The sequence below is a fragment of the Anabrus simplex genome, chromosome 14 (assembly GCF_040414725.1).
Source record: "Anabrus simplex isolate iqAnaSimp1 chromosome 14, ASM4041472v1, whole genome shotgun sequence".
Lineage (NCBI taxonomy): Eukaryota > Metazoa > Arthropoda > Insecta > Orthoptera > Tettigoniidae > Anabrus > Anabrus simplex.
In genome coordinates, this window is record NC_090278.1 from 85866149 (window position 1) to 85887214 (window position 21066).

The 21066-nt window shown below is 37.7% G+C and overlaps 1 protein-coding gene across 2 annotated transcripts in view; it reads left to right on the plus strand.

Annotated features, from left to right (window-relative positions):
- The window catches only part of LOC136885619 (26S proteasome non-ATPase regulatory subunit 1), a 416036-nt gene extending 395616 nt beyond the window's left edge, over window positions 1–20420 (plus strand). For both annotated transcript variants that reach the window (XM_068230413.1, XM_067158317.2), the window contains exon 9: window positions 20179–20420. In XM_068230413.1, coding sequence (XP_068086514.1) covers window positions 20179–20249 — 71 coding nt within the window. In that variant the 3' untranslated portion in view covers window positions 20250–20420. The remainder of the gene's footprint in view (window positions 1–20178) is intronic.
- The last annotated feature ends 646 nt before the right edge of the window (window positions 20421–21066 follow it).

A 21066-nucleotide genomic window follows, 5' to 3' on the forward strand; every position in this document is an offset into this window, starting at 1 on the left:
ATTCACCATGTGAGGGTGCAGATGAGGATGAAGTTGACAAGTTTTATGAAGCATTGAGTGACATCGTGGTCAGGGTCAACAGCAAGGATAGAATAGTGCTAATGGGAGATTTCAATGCGAGAGTTGGGAATAGAACTGAAGGATATGAAAGGGTGATTGGTAAATGTGGGGAAGATATGGAAGCTAATGGGAATGGGAAGCGTTTGCTGGGTTTAGTATGGGTTTAGCAGTTACGAATACATTCTTCAAGCATAAGGCTATTCACCGCTACACATGGGAGGCTAGGGGTACCAGATCCATAATCTATATCTTAACAGACTTTGAATTCAGGAAATCTGTTAGGAATGTACGAGTTTTTCGCGGATTTTTCGATGATACAGACCACTATCTGATCTGTAGTGAACCAAGTATCTCTAGGCCTAGGGTAGAGAAAGTGAAATCTGTCTGCAAACGAATAAGGGTAGAAAATTTCCAGGACGAGGAAATTAGAAGTACATGATTATGATTAGTGAGAAGTTTCGAACAGTAGACAGTAAGCTGGTTCAGGATATAGAAAGAGAATGGGTGGCATACAGGGATGCTGTAGTAGAAACAGCAAGGGAATGCCTAGGAACAACTGTGTGTAAAGATGGGAAAAGGCGAACATCTTGGTGGAATGATGAAGTGAGAGCAGCCTGTAAACGTAAAAAGAAGGCTTATCAGAAATGGCTCCAAACAAGGGCCGAGGCAGACAGGGATTGGTACGTAGATGAAAGAAACAGAGCGAAACAAATAGTTGTTGAATCCAAAAAGAAGTCATGGGAAGATTTTGGTAATAACCTGGAAAGGCTAGGCCAAGCAGCAGGGAAACCTTTCTGGACAGTAATAAAAAATCTTAGGAAGGGAGGGAAAAAGGAAATGAACAGTGTTTTGAGTAATTCAGGTGAACTCATAATAGACCCCAGGGAATCACTGGAGAGGTGGAGGGAATATTTTGAACATCTTCTCAATGTAAAAGGAAATCATCATGGTGGTGTTGCAAACAGCCAAGCTCATGGGGAGGAGGAAAATGATGTTGGTGAAATTGCTTGAGGAAGTGGAAAGGATGGTAAATGAACTCCATTGTCATACAGCAACAGGAATAGATGAAATTAGACCTGAAATGGTTAAGTATAGTGGGAAGGCAGGGATGAAATGGCTTCATAGAGTAGTCAAATTAGCGTGGAGTGTTGGTAAGGTACCTTCAGATTGGATAAAAGCAGTAATTGCACCTATCTATAAGCAAGGAAACAGGAAGGATTGCAACAACTATCGAGGTATCTCATTGATTAGTACACCAGGCAAAGTATTCACTGGCATCTTGGAAGGGAGGGTGCGATCAGTCGTTGAGAGGAAGTTGGATGAAAACCAGTGTGGTTTCAGACCACAGAGAGGCTGTCAGGATCAGATTTTCAGTATGCGCCAGGTAATTGAAAAATGCTACGAGAGGAATAGGCGGTTGTGTTTGTTTCGTAGATCTAGAGAAAGCATATGACAGGGTACCGAGGAAAAAGATGTACGCCATACTGGGGGACTATGGAATTAAAGGTAGATTATTAAAATCAATCAAAGGCATTTATGTTGACAATTGGGCTTCAGTGAGAATTGATGGTAGAATGAGTTCTTGGTTCAGGGAACTTACAGGAGTTAGACAAGTCTGTAATCTTTCACCTTTGCTGTTCGTAATTTACATGGATCATCTGCTGAAAGGTATAAAATGGCAGGGAGGGATTCAGTTAGGTGGAAATGTAGTAAGCAGTTTGGCCTATACTGATGACTTGGTCTTAATGGCAGACTGTGCCGAAAGCCTACAGTCTAATATCTTGGAACTTGAAAATAGGTGCAATGAGTATGGTTATGAAAATTAGCCTCTCGAAGACTAAATTGATGTCAGTAGGTAAGAAATTCAACAGAATTGAATGTCAGATTGGTGATACAAAGCTAGAACAGGTTGATAATTTCAAGTATTTAGGTTGTGTGTTCTCCCAGGATGGTAATATAGTAAGTGAGATTGAATCAAGGTGTAGTAAAGCTAATGCAGTAAGCTCGCAGTTGCGATCAGCAGTATTCTGTAAGAAGGAAGTCAGCTCCCAGACAAAACTATCTTTACATCGGTCTGTTTTCAGACCAACTTTGCTTTACGGGAGCGAAAGCTGGGTGGACTCAGGATATCTTAGTTAGAAGAAACAGGCATGAAAGTAGCAAGAATGATTGCTGGTACAAACAGGTGGGAACAATGGCAGGAGGCTACTCGGAATGGGGAGATAAAGGCTAATTTAGGAATGAACTTGATGGATGAAGCTGTACACATAAAGCGGCTTCGGTGGTGGGGTCATGTGAGGTGAATGGAAGAGGATAGGTTACCTAGGAGAATAATGGATTCTGTTATGGAAGGTAAGAGAAGTAGAGGGAGACCAAGACGACGATGGTTAGATTTGGTTTCTAACGATTTAAAGATAAGAGGTATAGAACTAAATGAGGCCACAGCACTAGTTCAAATCGAGGATTGTGGCGACGTTTAGTAAATTCTCAGAGGCTTGCAGACTGAACGCTGAAAGGCATAACAGTCTATAATGATAATGTATGTATGTATGTATGTTAATTAATCCTGCTGGAGGTTACTCTGATGCAAAGTACATCTGGAATATAGGTCAGGTTATAATTGTCTGAACAAAATTCTTTGCACTTAACACAGAACCGTGTCTGTAGGCTGTTGTCTTAACGTTACAGATAAAATCATATAAAGTACTCTTTAATTGATTGCTCCATGCATAATTTCTCCAAAAATAATGATTATGCATTCATCACTTACCCCGCATAAAGACTAATACCACCCTGGTGAACAGAGTCCACCTTCCATTACAGACAGGATTGTATTGTTAGCAAGCCACAATCAAGGTCAATAATGTGAAGTCAGTCCGCAATTCTTTAACATTAAATCTAAAAGAATTTATATTTGTGGTTCCAACTTTGTAATATACTAAAGATGTAACTTTAAGGCTTTTCAGTCTCTCGAAAACATTAATTATAACCTATATAAACACTACAACATACTTGTAAAATATACATACATACATACCTGCCAACCCTTCCGATTTACCCGGAAGCTTTCTATTTTTTAACAATAAAACCTCCAGTAAGCTCAATACTCTTCCCCTAGGATAAAGGATAAATTCCTATGTGCTTGTTTAATTTACGCAACCTCATTTTCAAGCGTATATATTTGATGCCTTATTTCGCAAGTGTATCATCCGTGCCTTCGTGCATAGTATTTCCCACTCACCACAGCACATTGTGTGCTTTACAGCTGAGGATTTTGGACGGCAATCAGTACAAGCAAGAGAGGCTAGTGTGCGCTAGCGACTCAGTTAATCTGAAGAAAGAATGTTACTTGTGTGGTTCGCGTGCTGTTAACATATTTTCTGTGCGTAGTTTCATTGGAGTTGTAGGCCACGTGAGTTTTCTTGTGGTTTGCGCTTTTCCCCCCTCTCGAAGTCGTATGTCACTAATGTACAAGACATATTGATCTGTTTTGTATGTGGTAGATTCGCTTATTTCAGTGCATTTTTGTTTATTCTTATTTCAATATTGTAATAAGTTGAATGTATTTCAGGGAGTTGTGTCGGTGACAGTTTCCAGTATTTTCTCTTCATGTTATGGCCAAAAAACATAACAAATGTTATCTCTCTGATACCTATAAAATTAAATTTCCATTCATTTTTACAGTCTAATAAGGGAAACTATTCTGCATTTTGTTGCGTGTGGCGGTGTGATATACATACTATTATTGTATGTGTGTGTCTTAAATGAGAATGATTAAGTACATTATCTTGTAATCATTTTTACAAAATTTAGTGGTCAAATATGTATGGCTTTTATCCTATACTTTTTCACCTGGCCGTGGCACAATATTATAGCCCATGTGATGAAATCGAAGAATTAAAAAGCCTTCCTATTTTTTATTTCTAAAAGTTGGCAGGTATGTACATATTATTAAACAAAGAATGACATGTTTCGTTCTACAAGGGCATCCTCACAATCTATCAAATCACTTTAAATCCTGCGTATATGTGTACAATGTTGTTTATGTTGTGTAAACGTGTCAGTGATTGACAGTTTGTGATATTACGAGCAAGTATTAACAAATAATGATTGTACTAACATTCAACCATCACCGTATTAACTTGTAGAAATATTTCTGTACTTATCTAAGCTGATAAAGTGCAGTACGTCGCCTTCAATCACTGCTTCCAGACTGTGGGCGTTTAACTCTGTTCCACCAGGCGAGTTGGCCGTGCGCGTAAAGGCGCGCGGTTGTGAGCTTACATCCGGGAGATAGTAGGTTCGAATCCCACTATCGGCAGCCCTGAAGATGGTTTTCCATGGTTTCCCATTTTCACACCAGGCAAATGCTGGGGCTGTACCTTAATTAAGGCCACGGCCGCTTCCTTCCAACTCCTAGGCCTTTCCTATCCCATCGTCGCCATAAGACCTATCTGTATCAGTGCGACGTAAAGCCCCTAGCATAAAAAAATAAAAATAAAATAATAACTCTGTTCCGCGGAGAGGGTTATAGCTTCTTCATGTTATAATATATTATATGTATTAGGGAGTAAATGCAAGTTAATGATTTTGATTAAATAAAGTATGGAACTGATTTAGAGAATCTTGTAAGACATTATTCTTAGTGATAAATAATAACCGAATAAACCGTCTAGAGTTGTGAAAGCCGTTGCATAAATTCAGAGAATTTACTACAGATAAGAATATCCTAACCCACATTCCAGACATTTAAGTAAGAGTTTTCCTCCTGTGGGATACTTTAAGCGCTAATGCAAAAAGTGTAAATGTTGTTCAGATGTTAAACAAGTAGGGCAAGGAGGGGGAATTTTTAAAATGTGTATGGTCATTCAGGTTGGTTTTGCTTCATTAATATTCAGAGAACTGCCTCTATTTTCAATGTGTAACATTTTTAGATCTGTGTTGATGTCAGTGCAATGGTATGAACTGTCATGTGTGGTCTCTGAAGATTGAGTCCGGCTCCATGGCCAAATGGTTAGTGTGCTGGCCTTTGGTCACTAGTTGCCAGCAGGGGCGGGAATTTTAACCAGAATTAGTTAATTCCGCTGGCACGGGGGCTGGGTGTATGTGTTGTCTTCATCATCATTTCATCCTCATCATGACGAGTAGGTTGCCTACGGGTGTCAAATCAAAAGACCTGCATATGGCGAGTCGAACTTGTCCTCGGCATATGGCTTTTAGTGCCGGAAGTGTCCATTTCCTTTTCTGAAGGCTGAATGCCGATTGTATCTCATGATTTTTTTGCGTTCTTTGTATCTTGTTTGCTTATATATGTGACATTGCAGTTAGGTTCTTAGCACTTGAGTTCATAAACTGCTGACATGGAGAAAAGGTGGTGTTTTTTTGTTTTTGTTTTTGCATTTGGCGGTGCCTTGCAATACATTGTTTGTTCTAAAGCCTACTACTTTCAGACCATGCTTATTGAAAATGTTAGCTATTTTGTGTGTGTTCTTAACATAGTTGAGGACCCTGTATTTTTCTCTTTTATGTGTGGTTTTCAAGGTTCTTTCCTTTGTTTATTTAGTAGTTTTATGTACTGTGCCCAGAGTGTGGCTGTTTTCTTTTTCAATTTGTTTTATTATTTGCATTACCGTATTGAAATCCGTTGTGCTCATTGATATGGAAATGGCTCTTTGTATCATTGTATTCAGTCCTGCTACTTTCTGTCTGTATGGGGGGGTTTTCTGTATACTTTGCATGACAGCTTGTTGTCGTCATTCCTGCTGAGTGAGATTTCTATAGGTTTTATTTTCTTGTTATTTTGTGGTTCCATTGTGCATTTGTGACATCACTGTCATATATGTGTATTAAATCTTCTACATATCTGCTCCAGTGTAAGGTTCATTTAGAATGCTAGTTTATTAAGAAATTTGTTTTTCAATGTTATTGAGTTAAATTGTTCGCTATTATGCTTAATAATGGTGAGGGGATGGTTAATCCTTTACTTTGACAATATATTTTGTAGTTGGATTTCTATAATTTTAATCTGATATTTTACTGGAAAATTAGTGTACATGTTGGTGATGTCAAATAATATGATTCTTGTGCCCTGTGTAGTTTAAGTTTATTTACTTCTTTGATTAGTTCTAGGCTGTTTTTAATCGACCTTCCTTCTGTGAGTGGAATTTTTTATTTCAAAATTTGGTGGAGTATTTTGTGTACATTACAACTTACCGCATCTTTTGAAATGTACTGTTGGTGTAATAGGACACGAGTTTCTGTGTATTTTTGGGTAGGGCTCTTAATGTAAGAATTTTGGGATTTTCTTACGATAAAGCTTTGGTTTTCTTGTGTTGTGAGAATAAGATCTGTTTTCGTGATTGTTTGCTTTATATTCCATTGTTGCTGATAAACACTTTTGTTTTTCTATGTACTCACCTTTTTTTTTATTATAACCATTGTGTTCCTTTAAATTGCTTTTGTGAAGTTAGGTTCTCCTTTTTTATTTTGTTTTTAATTGATTTTAATGCCGAGTGCACTCCATAATGACGTAGATACCGATTCCCATAGGGAACCTATATCCAAAGTCCTGTAACAGACCATTTATATTGGAATTATGCATTCCATAATTTGGTTGTTTAATGCAATTTTCATATGTAATTACTTTTAGGCTTCGTTGGTGGCTTTCTCTCAGTGGTATGGGTACATTTTTGCAGGCGCTTTTGACGTCAGTGATTAGTTATTTTCATTGTGACCTTCATGGCAGTTGAACTGTTGATTTCTTGATTTGAGAAAGTAGTCTGATCTATTAATTAACCTAGGGTGAAAATTAGTGAGTATTTTGTGGTTATTGGTTTCTGGTTTGGTCTGTCTACTTCTTAGGTTACAGATTTTGCTGTCAATAGTCTTTTGTTTCTTCATTGCTTGATTTTTAGTGTAAGTGTGTAAAAAATGAGTGTAGGATGTCCATTGTGTTGGGTGCTAGAAGTTGCTAAGGTTTAAATGGATGCATAAAATATGTTTGTTGATTTCTGTTTCTTATTATTTGTGAATTTAATTTTGTTTCTTATCCATAATAACTGTGATTGAGATGATGATATTTTAACTGATGCTATCTATTTAGGAACGAGCTTCTCTTACATTAACCAAGTCGACACTGGAAAATATGGCTTCCTTCTTAACAAATTATTCATTCAGCCACCCAGGCAAATTATGAAACCAAAATATTCAAATCACTAACAATTAAAATAATGAAAATTTACAAATCAGTTGTATTTAATAAGAAATATCTAGAATTGAAGCTCATTCCCAAATACAAACCTATAAAAAAAGTCATATCAACATCTCATTCACAGTTTTTACGGATAAGAATCAAAATTAAATTCACAAATAATAAGAAACGGGAAATCAACAAACATATTTTATGCATCCTTTTAAACCTTAGCAACTTCTGGCACCCAACACAATGGACATCCTGCAATGAAAAAAACAAAAGACTATTGACAGCAAAATCTGTAACCTAAGAAGTAGACAGACCAAACCAGAAACCAATAACCACAAAATACTCACTAATTTTCACCCTAGGTTAATTTAATAGATCAGACTACTTTCTCAAATCAAGAAATCAACAGTTCAACTGCCATGAAGGTCACAATGAAAATAACTAATCACCGACGTCAAAAGCGCCTGCAAAAATGTACCCATACCACTGAGAGAAAGCCACCAACGAAGCCTAAAAGTAATTACACATGAAAATTGCATTAAACAACCAAATTATGGAATGCATAATTCCAATATAAATGGTCTGTTACAGGACTTTGGATATAGGTTCCCTATGGGAATCGGTATCTACGTCATTATGGAGTGCACTCGGCATTAAAATCAATTAAAAACAAAATAAAAAAGGAGAACCTAACTTCACAAAAGCAATTAACGGTCATAATAAAAAAAGGTGAGTACATAGAAAAACAAAAGCGTTTATCAGCAACAATGGAATATAAAGCAAACAATCACGAAAACAGATCTTATTCTCACAACACAAGAAAACAAAAGTTTTATCATAAGAAAATCCCAAAATTCTTACATTAAGAGCCCTACCCATAAATACACAAAAACTCATGTCCTATTACACCAATAGTACATTTCAAAAGATGTGGTAAGTTGTAATGCACACAAAATACTCCACCAAATTTTGAAATAAAAAATTCCACTCACAGAAGGAAGGTCGATTAAAAACAGCCTAGAACTAATCAAAGAAGTAAATAAACTTAAACTACACAGGGCACAAGAATCATATTATTTGACATCACCAACATGTACACTAATGTTCCAGTAAAATATCAAATTAAAATTATAGAAAACCTTCTAAAAGAATAACATTAATCCAAAACAATTTTAAATCAACTACAAAATCTATTGTCAAAGTAAAGGATTAACCATGCCCTCACCATTATTAAGCATAATAGCAAACATTTACCTCAATAACATTGAAAATAGTTTCTTAATAAACCAGCATTCTAAATGAACCTTACACTGGAGCAGATATGTAGAAGATTTAATACACATATATGACAGTGATGTCACAAGTGCACAGTGGAACCACAAAATAACAAGAAAATAAAACTTATAGAAATCGCGCTCAGCAGGAATGACGACAACAAGCTGTCATGCAAAGTATACAGAAAACCCTCCCATACACACAGAAAGTAGCAGGACTGAATACAATGATACAAAGAGCCATTTCCATTTCAATGAGCACAACGGATTTCAATACGGTAATGCAAATAATAAAACAAATTGAAAAATAAAACGACCACACATGAAAGAGAAAAATACAGGGTCCTCAACTATGTTAAGAACACACACAAAATAGCTAACATTTTCAATAAGCATGGTCTGAAAGTAGTAGGCTTTAGAACAAACAACGTATTGCAAGGCACTGCCAAATGAAAAAAAAACCCACCACCTTTTCTCCATGTCAGCAGTTTATGAACTCAAGTGCTAAGAACCTAACTGCAATGTCACATATATAAGCAAACAAGATACAAAGAACGCAAAAAAAACATCATGAGATACAATCGGCATTCAGCCTTCAGAAAAGGAAATGAAGAGAGGAAGTTCAGCTCACCATATGCAGGTCTTTTGTTTTGATGCCCGTAGGCGACCTACTCGTCGTGATGATGATGAAGACAACACATACACCCAGCCCCGTGTCAGCGGAATTAACTAATTCTGGTTAAAATTCCCGCCCCTGCCGGCACTCAGTGACCAAAGGCCAGCACACTAATCATTTAGCCATGGAGCCAGATTCAGCCTTCAGAGACCACATAAGACAGTTCGTACCATAACGCAGATCTTTGAATATTAATGAAGCAATTGAAATTTACATCAAGAAAAGCTAATGAAACCAACCTGAATGACCATACACATTTTAAAAATTATCCCTCCTTGCCCTACTTGTTTAACATCTGAACAACATTCTTATCTGTAGTAAATTCTCTGAATTTATGCAACGGCTTTCACAACTCTAGACGGTTTATTAGGATATTATTTATCACCAAGAATAATGTCTTACAAGATTCTCTAAATCAGTTCCATACTTTATTTAATCAAAATCATTAACTTGCATTTACTCCCTAATACATATATAACATGAAGATGCTATAACCCTCTCCCCTCTTTGCGGAACAGAGTTTAACGCCCACAGAAACTTATCACTCAGCCCATCATGACCCCAGTCTGGAAGCAGTGATTGAAGGCGACATACTGCACTTTATCAGCTTAGATAAGTACAGAAACATTTCTACAAGTTAATGCGAACCATGTGACCTTGCCGCGGTGGGGAGGCTTGCGTGTCCCAATGATGCAGATAGCCGAGCCGCAGGTGCAACCATATCGGATGGGTATCTGTTGAGAGACCAGACTAACGAATGGTTCATCGAAAGGGCGGTAGCAGCCTTTCGGTAGTTGCAAGGGCGGCAGTCTGGATGATTGACTGATACGGCCTTGTAATAATACTCAACATGGTTTAGCTGTGTTGATACTGCTACACGGCTGAAAGCAACGGGAAACTACAGCCGTAACTAACTCCCGAGGACATGCAGCTCTCTCTGTATGAATGATGTACTGATGATGGCTTCCTCCCGGGTAAAATATTCCGGAGGTAAACTAGTCCCCCATTCGGATCTCCGGGTGGGGACTACACGAGAGGGGGCTATCATCAGGAAGATGGATACTGACATTCTGCGAGTCGGAGCGTGGAATGTTAGAAGTTTGAATCGTTGTGGTAGGTTAGAGAATCTGAAAAGGGAGATGGATAGGCTAAAGTTAGATGTAGTTGGTATAAGTGAAGTACGTTGGCAGGAAGAACAAGATTTTTGGTCAGGCGACTACCGAATTATCAACACAAAATCAAACAGAGGAAATGCAGGAGTTGGTTTAATAATGAATAAGAAAATAGGGCAGCGGGTAAGCTACTACGACCAGCATGGTGAAAGAATTATTGTCGTCAAGATAGACACCAAACCAATGCCCACCACAATAGTGCAGGTTTATATGCCTACTAGTTCAGCGGATGATGAAGAAATCGAAAGAATATATGAGGAGATAGAAGATTTAATACAATATGTAAAAGGTGACGAGAATCTAATTGTGATGGGAGACTGGAATGCAGTGGTAGGCCAAGGAAGAGAAGGTAGTACAGTAGGAGAATTTGGATTGGGACGAAGGAACGAAAGAGGAAGTCGTCTGGTTGAATTCTGCACTGATCATAATTTAGTCCTTGCCAATACTTGGTTCAAACACCACAAACGACGGCTGTATACGTGGACGAGACCTGGAGACACTGGAAGGTATCAAATAGACTTCATTATGATTAGGCAGAGATTCAGAAACCAGGTGTTGGATTGCAAAACTTTCCCAGGAGCAGACGTGGACTCTGACCACAACTTGTTGGTCATGAAATGCCATCTGAAGTTGAAGAAATTGAAGAAAGGAAAGAATGCAAAAAGATGGGATCTAGACAAGTTGAAAGAAAAGAATGTGAGGGATTGTTTCAAGGAACATGTTGCACAAGGACTAAATGAAAAGGCTGAAGGAAACACTATAGAGGAAGAGTGGAGAGTCATGAAAAATGAAGTCAGTAGGGCTGCTGAAGAAATGTTAGGAAGGAAGAAAAGATCAACTAAGAATCAGTGGATAACTCAGGAGATACTAGACCTGATTGATGAACGACGAAAATACAAGAATGGTAGAAATGAAGAGGGCAGAAAAGAATACAGGCGATTAAAGAATGAAGTGGATAGAAAGTGCAAGGCAGCTAAGGAAGAATGGCTGAAGGAGAAATGCAAGGATGTCGAAGGCTGTATGGTCCTGGGAAAGGTAGATGCTGCATACAGGAAAATCAAGGAAACCTTTGGAGAAAGGAAATCTAGGGGTATGAATATTAAGAGCTCAGATGGAAAACCACTTCTAGGGAAAGAAGACAAAGCAGAAAGATGGCAGGAGCATATCCAACAGTTGTATCAAGGTAAAGATGTAGATAATTTGGTTCTGGAACATGAAGAGGCTGTTGATGCTGATGAAAAGGGTGACCCAATTTTGAGGTCAGAGTTTAACAGAGCTGTGAGTGACCTCAACAGGAACAAGGCACCTGGAATTGATGACATTCCCTCTGAATTACTGACTGCCTTAGGAGAAACCAGCATGGCAAGGTTATTTCATTTAGTCTGCAAGATGTATGAGACAGGAGAAGTCCCATCCGATTTTCAGCAGAATGTTGTTATACCTATTCCCAAGAAAGCCGGTGCTGACAGGTGTGAAAACTACCGCACCATTAGTTTAGTATCTCATGCCTGAAAAATTTTAACACGTATTATTTACAGAAGAATGGAAAAACAAGTTGAAGGTGAGTTGGAAGAAGATCAATTTGGGTTCAGAAGAAATGTAGGAACACGTGAAGCAATCCTGACTTTACGTCTGATCTTAGAGGATCGAATCAAGAAGGACAAGCCCACGTACATGGCATTCGTAGATATAGAAAAGGCATTCGATAATGTTGATTGGACCAAGCTATTTATGATTCTGAAGATGATAGGGATCAGATACCGAGAACGAAGAATTATCTACAATCTGTATAAAAATCAGTCTGCAGTGATAAGAATCGAGGGCTTTGAAAAAGAAGCAGCAATCCAGAAAGGAGTGAGGCAAGGCTGCAGTTTGTCCCCTCTCCTTTTCAATGTTTACATAGATCAGGCAGTAAAGGAAATCAAAGAGAAATTTGGAAAGGGAATCACAGTCCAAGGAGAGGAAATCAAAACCTTGAGATTTGCCGATGATATTGTTATTTTATCTGAGACTGCAGAAGATCTCGAAGTTGCTGAATGGTATGGATGAAGTCTTGGGTAAGGAGTACAAGATGAAAATAAATAAGTCCAAAACAAAAGTAATGGAGTGCAGTCGAACGAAGGCAGGTGATGCAGGAAATATTAGATTAGGAAATGAAGTCTTAAAGGAAGTAGATGAATATTGTTACTTGGGTAGTAAAATAACTAACGATGGCAGAAGTAAGGAGGACATAAAATGCAGACTAGCACAAGCAAGGAAGAGCTTTCTTAAGAAAAGAAATTTGCTCACTTCAAACATTGATATCGGAATTAGAAAGATGTTTTTGAAGACTTTTGTGTGGAGCGTGGCATTGTATGGAAGTGAAACATGGACGATAACTGGCTCAGAAAGAAAGAGAATAGAAGCTTTTGAAATGTGGTGTTACAGAAGAATGCTGAAGGTGAGATGGATAGATCGAATCACGAACGAAGAGATACTGAATCGAATTGGTGAGAGGAGATCGATTTGACGAGAAGAAGAGATAGAATGATAGGACACATCTTAAGACACCCAGGACTTGTTCAGTTGGTTTTTGAAGGAAGTGTAGGGGGTAAGAACGGTAGGGGTAGACCAAGATATGAATATGACAAGCAGATTAGAACAGATGTAGGATGCAATAGTTACGTAGAAATGAAAAGGTTAGCACAGGATAGGGTGGCATGGAGGGCTGCATCAAACCAGTCTATGGACTGATGACTCAAACAACAACAACAATACGGTGATGGTTGAATGTTAACAAATGATGATTGTACTAATACTTTCTCATAATATCACAAACTGTCAATCACTGACACGTTTACACAACATAAACAACATTGTACACATACAAGCATGATTTAAAGTGATTTGATAGAATCTGAGGATATCCTTGTAGAACGAAACATGTCGTTCTTTCTTTAATATTGTGTGTATTTTTTCAGGTTTAGTGTTACATGTGTCATAATTAGCATATTTGACAGTTTCCAGCAATCTGAATTTGCCCACGAAGTGATCGGAATGCAGCAGGTGATAAAATGACAAGGGCGCAAGGTATCGAATTACTTTTTTCAGATTATTTATCATAACAATCCCTCTAACACTTATATACCCGGTTCACACCATTTTCAATCGCTCTAATATTACACATCAAATATAATACTAAATGTAAAGGAGGCAATAAAAGTATACATCATGACAAGAACCAACAAAAATAAGCTCAACAGTCACACATGCCTAAAATATTCACCAGAATTCACTACTAATTAAATGACAGCTCAGTAAAGCACCGTAATTCAAACTGCATTAAATTGTAATTCATTTAACTTAAGTACGATAATAATGGATGATAATAATAATAATAATAATAATCGTATGGCCTCAGCTACCGTGTGCAGACATTTCGATTTGACGCCATCTGGCTGTCTGCTCGTCAATTTCGACGTTCCGTTTTACTCTAGGTCCGCTAGATGGCAGACAGAGTAAACCAGATCTCTCTTGGGCGTCTATGGCTGAGATTTAATTAATTTTGTCGGGTAAATACCAAATGTATCACCAGAGATCTTTTACATGCCGACATCGTACGACATGGAGTGACGAATGGACTTTTTATAATGGATGATGTTAGTGGTAAACAAGCCAGCTGCCGCAACACTACTAACTAGTTTATTGACTTCTTTAGCCCATATTGATAGTTCAAACAAGCACAGTTATGAACTTTGATTTCCCACCTAATCAATACTTGATTTATTTCGTGATGTACCCACATTATGAATACATTTAGCAGTACTGGCTTTGGTCTCTCTTAGAGGCCATCTTCAGCTGCTGAAGAACTTCATGTGATAAAACAACATACACAAAAATATTAAAGTCTATATAATACAGTTTGTGATAAACTTGCATCAGATTAGAGATGTAAAGTTTCAGATCAAAAAGGACATTTGCACTGTTCTCGAATACAGTAGATCTATTCTATCGAATAATGCGTTAATTCGATCATGATCTCTACTATGATACCATGAAGCGTTACAGATATGGCCTTAATGCTCTATTTACAAACACTTGATGAATTATACAGTTCTATATTCAAACAGGGGAGCCTCCGTGGCTCAGATGGCAGCGCGTCGGCTTCTCACCGCTGGATACCGTGGTTCAAATCCCGGTCACTCCATGTGAGATTTGTGCTGGACAAAGCGGAGGCGGGACAGGTTTTACTCCGGTTTTCCCTGTCATCTTTCATTCCAGCAACACTCTCCATTCTCATTTCATTGCATCTATCAGTCATTAATAAATCACTTTGGGAGTGGCGACCCCATCGTACTAACAGCCTATATCTGCTTCACTCATTACATCCCTGACCCAGTCAATGACTGGAAAACAGGTTGTAGGTTTTCATATATTCAAACAGATGTATGTTTCGTACGTGCAAACTTTAGTACAATTAGGTAAAATCTTATTACTGTAATTGAGTACTTGTCGACATCAGATTTGTCTTGTGGGTTTAACTGTTCAATGATTTGAAGTAAAATTGTGAGAACATCCCTTTGATTTGGTTTACATGAATTGTGATCTGTTGGAAGCTGGCACTGAATTGTTTCGGAATGTCTGAAATAAGAGAGAGAGAGAAAAGGGTTTTTTGTTTGATAATGTCTATATAATTTACTTTGCGAACGCAAATATATTTTGACTTACTCTCCTGTTGTATCCAGCTGGTCACTTGCGTGTACTGGTGTTTGTAAAAGTGGAGGGGAAGAGGAGGAAGCAGAAGGGAGGGTATGAGGAAGGGTTTGGGTTGGGGAGGGGGCTGTGTCCTGCCAAGTCCCAATTGCATTTATAAACGTTCTTTAAATAAATAATATTTAACAGAGGAATGGCGGTATCAAAAACAATGTTGGTTTTGTCTATTATCTCTTTAAGATTGAAGAATTTTACTTCAACATGGACCAGTTTGCCAAAGATATTGAACAAAAGGCCCTTGGAAATTGTTTTCAGAATGTTGCCTTTAATATTGGAAAATTCATGTTTGGATTCTTCTATGTGTTGCCCTATGGAAGAAAATGGGTTGTATTTAACAGCGGTTATATGTTCATTGTAGCAGGTAAAGAAACTTTTGCCAGTTTGTCCAACATAACTTGCTTCACATTTAGTGCATTTCATTCTGTATACTCTTGAATGGTTGTATTTATTATTGTTTCTGTTGTCAGATTTGATGTTCTGTAGAACAGTAGCATTATTAGAGGAAGTTTTGAAAGCTATTCTTAAGTTACGCCTTTTGAATATGTTATGAGGTGGACATTGACATTATTGAAAGGCTACATAATTTTCAGTCTTTAATTTGTCTTCTTTAGTTAATTTTGATTTCAATTGTTTTATTTTTTAGATAATTTCATTTATCGATTCTTTATTTAGTTTTTTGTCACATAGGGGGATGTTAAAGGCTCTGTATACCATACCGTACTATGGTGGGCTGCTTTATTTATAGGTGTTTGGATGGGTGGGTTTTCTAAGTATATTTTGTAAGTTAAATGGTCTTCATGTCTAGTAATTTAATGTACAATCTATTTTGGTCCCTATTGTAAATTTCATGTGAGGGAACATTTTATTTATTTGTTCTAAAAGGCTGATACCATCTGTGAGTTGTCCATCTAATAACAAAAATGTCGTTCACAAATCTGCACCAAAATAAAATGTGTTCGCGTTTGCTGATTTTCGAGTGTTCATGATGGTCTATGTAAATTTTGACTAATATTCCCGAAGCCGGTGATGCAATGGGGATTCCCTGTTGTTTGTAGATGATATTGTGAAATCTGAAATAATGATTATTAAGGGCAAATTTTAGTAGGTTCACAAATTCGTCTATTTATTACATTCTCAGACCATTATGATTTTTTTTTAGGTTGGTTTCTATTAGGTTTATTGTTTTTTTCTAGGTACGTTAGTAATATGTAACTTAATACTGCAAGATGCTAGAATGTGATGTTGCTCAATGCCTGAACATTTTATAAATGAAGAAATTTGTGAACCTACTAAAATTTGCCCTTAATAATCATTATTTCAGATTTCACGATACCATCTACAAACAACAGGGAATCCCCATTGCATCACCGGTTTTGGGAATATTAGTCAAAATTTACATAGACCATGATGAACACTCAAAGATCAGCAAACTCGAACACATTTTATTTTGATGCAGATTTGTGAACGACATTTTTGTTATCGAAACAGACTTTCAATGTATTAGGTCGTGTTACGTACATGTACTACATGTTGAAGAGATGTCAAGTACAGAACAAGAATGGCCTGCCGGACACCAGTGGGATCCGAACCCACAACCTCCCGATTTCGCGTAGGTTGCTCTACCAATTGAGCTATGGTGGCCTCATCTTTGTTCTGTTTGAAAGGATCTGAGCTACAGGTCTGGAACTGCTGCTAGCACACTGTAGAGTGTGTTTAAGTCGCCCGTTGTGGGGCATGTCAATGAATATTGAATTTTCACGACCGCATTGTTCGGATCCCACTGGTGTCCGGCTGGCCATTTTTGTTCTGTACTTAACCTCTCTTCAACACGTACTACATGTACGTAACACGACCTAATACGTTGAAAGTCTGTTTCGATTACAACGCGGTCTTGAAAATTCAATATTCATTGACATTTTTGTTATTAGATGGACAATTTACAGATGGTATCAGCCTTTTAGAACAAATAAATAAAATGTTCCCTCACATGAAATTTACAATAGAGACCAAAATAGACTGTACATTAAATTTACTAGACATGAAGACCATTTAACGTACAAACTATACTTAGAAAACCCACCCAAACATCAAACACAATGAAACAAGATTCCACCCATCCAAACGCCTATAAATAAAGCACCCTACCACAGTACGGTATGGTATACAGAGCCTTTAACATCCCCCTATCTGACAAAAAACTAAATAAAGAATCAATAAATTACATTATCTAAAAAATAAAACAACTGAAATCAACATTAACTAAAGAAGACAAATTAAAAACAGTGAAAATTATGTAGCCTTTCAATAAAGTCAATGTCCATCTCATAACATATTCAAAAGGCATAACTTAAGAATAGTTTTCAAAACTTCCTCTAATAATGCTACTGTTCTACAGAACATCAAATCTGTCAACAGAAACAATAAATACAACCAATCAAGAGTATACAGAATGAAATGCACTAAATGTGAAGCAAGTTATCAAGTTATGTTGGACAAACTGGCAGAAGTTTCTTTACCTGCTAGAAATACAATGAACATATAAACGCTGTTAAATACAACCTATTTTCTTCCATAGGGCAACACATAGAAGAATCCAAACATGAATTTTCCAATATTAAAGGCGACACGGAAATTCTGAAAACAAATTCCAGGGGCCTTTTGTTCAATATCTTTGAAGAATTTTACAATCAACATGGACCAGTTTGCCAATCTTAATGAGATAAGACAAAACCAACATTCTTTTTGATGCCACCATTCCTCTGTTAAAAGATATTTATTGAAAGAACGTTAATAAATGCAATTGAGACTTTGCAGGACACGCCCCCCATCCCTCCCCTCCCCAACCCAAACCCTTCCTCATACCTTCCCTAAGGGCAGCTAGTATCCAGTATTCGGGAGATAGTGGGTTTGAATCCCACTGTCGGCAACCCTGAAGATGGTTTTCCGTCGTTTCCCATTTTCACACCAGGCAAATGCTGGGGCTGTACCTTAAGGCCACGGCCGCTTCCTTCCCTTTCCTGTCCCATCCTCGCCATAAGACCTACCTGTGTCAATGTGGCGTAAAGCCAATAGAAAAAAAAATAGCATACCTTCCCCTCTGCTCCGCCCCCTTCCCCTCCACTGTTACAAACACCAGTACACGCAATCGACCAGCGGGATACAACAGGAGAGTAAGTCAAAAAATACTTCGGTTCGCCAAGTACATTATATAGACATTATCTCACAAAAAAAAACCACACACACACTCTCTCTCTCCATTTTACTTCAGAACATTGAACAGTTAAACCCACAAGACAAATCTGATGTTGACAAGTACTCAATTTGCTTAAGTTTGCATGTAAGAAACATGCTCTGTTTGAATATGAAAAAATGAAAACCTACAACCTGTTTTCCAGTCATTGACCAGGTCAGGGATGTAATGAATGAAGCATATATAGGCTGTTAGTACGATGGTGTCGCCACTCCCGAAGTGATATATATTAATGACTGATAGATGCAATGAAATGGGAATGGAGAGTGTTGCTAGAATGAATGATGACAGGGAAAACCGGAGTACCCGGAGAAAAACCTGTCCCGCCTCCGCTTTGTCCAGCACAAATCTCACATGGAGTGACCGGGATTTGAACCACGGTATCCAGCGGTGAGAGGCCGACGCGCTGCCGTCTGAGCCACGGAGGCACGTGTTTGACATAGTAGAGATCATGGTCTAATATACGCATTATTTGATAGAACAGATCTACTGTATTCGAGAACAGTACAAATGTACTTTTAGACCTGAAACTTTACATCTCTAATCTGATGCAAGTTTGTCACAAACTGTATTATATAGACTTAAGTAGTGTTTTTAATATTATTGTGTATGTTATTTTATCAAATAAGTTTCTTCAGCAGCTGAAGATGGCCTCTAAGAGAGACCGAAACCGGTACTGCTAAAGTATTCGTAGTATAAATTCATCACAAATAAATCAAGTACTGATTACGCGGGAAATCCAACTTCATAATGGTGACACTACTGACATTTCAACAATAAATTATTCTTCAAAGTTGTTATCTAATGACATTTTTCCAGAACAAAACATGTAATTCTACAGTATTTAAAATATATCTTTGTTGCTCTTGTGGCCATAACTAATGAGAGATTTACTTCTGACTGGGTAACTGAGAGCATGTACAACAATGCTGAAGTATTACAGGATTTAGGCATTATGTGGGGAGTAACCACCTTATTCCAAATAATGAATACATCTACATTTAGCGGTACTAAGTTTTGAAAAATATATGCTTATAAAGTACTTCTAAATTACCATGTAGAAAGAGTAGTCAGTTGATAAAAAATCAGCTACTATTAGCCCAGATTGCACGTATATCTGTGCTCGAGGATAAAAAGTTTTCCTTTCTTTTGCCGAATTGCAATGCAAAATACAAGGTATCTTATATTTTGAAGCTAACAGAAGCTTACCCAAAGAATATGTATTTTACAAGCAGATAGATAAAAGGGTACAGAGTAGGAGGGCACTGATAAGTCATTACTATTCAACAACGTAGCCACCATTCTTATCCAAGCTCTTGTTCCAGCATTAGACCAAGGCATCAGTACCAGCACGGAAGAAATCTGTGTCGAGTCCCTGAAGCATTGTCATAACAACCGTATTCTCGTTTAATCACTTACCACTTCAACGGTCCGAAGATGTCGCTATGATGTTGCTTCAGGGACGGATGCAGACTTCTTCCAGGCTGGTATCGATGCCTTGGCGTAACGCTAAAACAAAAGCTTGGACAAGATTGGTGACTACATTGAATAGTAATGCGTTATCAATGCTTTCCCACTGTGTACCCTTTTATCCATCTGCCTGTAAAAATAAGGTTCCTTTTACATGCCTTTTTAGATTTCAGATAATCTACACTTCACTGAATGTTATAACACTCTCTCATGCAAATTAATACTTTTCAAACAAACAGTTTTCTATTTGGGCATTTATAATGTATCAGTTGAAGTGCAGTTCATTCTTACGATATTCTTTGTGATTTTCTTTTCCTTTGCAGCCTGCGGACCCAAGCCAGACGAAGACAAGGAACCTGAGCCACCTGAACCCTTCGAGTACACTGAAGACTAAACTTGTTAACCACCAACTACCAGATATGCATTTCCTCTAACCCAATTACTACATTAGAAATTGCAATCGACACTGTTATAGTTATTGTCAATGTTATATAACTTATTTGTTCTTCATGAAATTGTAACTCTTATTATATAGAACAGTAATAAACTACCCTGGTCCCGATCATCTGTGTGTTGTTCATTTCTCTAGACTTGTCTTTGCTGTCATACACCCATCTTTTTCAAAACCTGAAATAAGCTGTAGTTCTCTGTACAAAAACAGAAGAGAGCTGTAGGGCACAATTGAACTCAATACATCTTGGATTATGTCCAATGATTTGGGAATCCAGTTTTGAGGATAGGTAAACTGGTTACCATATAACAGAAATATCTAGTCTACAGTGTATGTAACAAATGGCACTACTGAGTAAGTCATTAATCATTGCCCCAGAGGAGTGCGACAGGTTTCACAGCAACCAGCACAATTCCTATCCTCGCATTCTTGGCCTGGTCAAATGACTGGAAACAGGCTCTGGATTTTCATTTTCATTTCACAGTAAATCCACTAAAATATCTTGAGATTTGATAATAACATATACATACATCAGTCACTGTCAGTATTTTGTATGTCTACTACCCCTTAGTCCCATTACTGGGTTAGGTATGAGGCGAGATGAATTTATATGACATGATTTTTAAAGGCCAGATGCCCTTTCTGACACAAACATCAATTGAGGAGTTAATGAAATGAATGATGGTGAATGAAATTGGGTAAGGAGATGGAAGGAATCTGCTGTGACCTGTGAATAGGAAATGTCCTGGCTGGAAGTGAA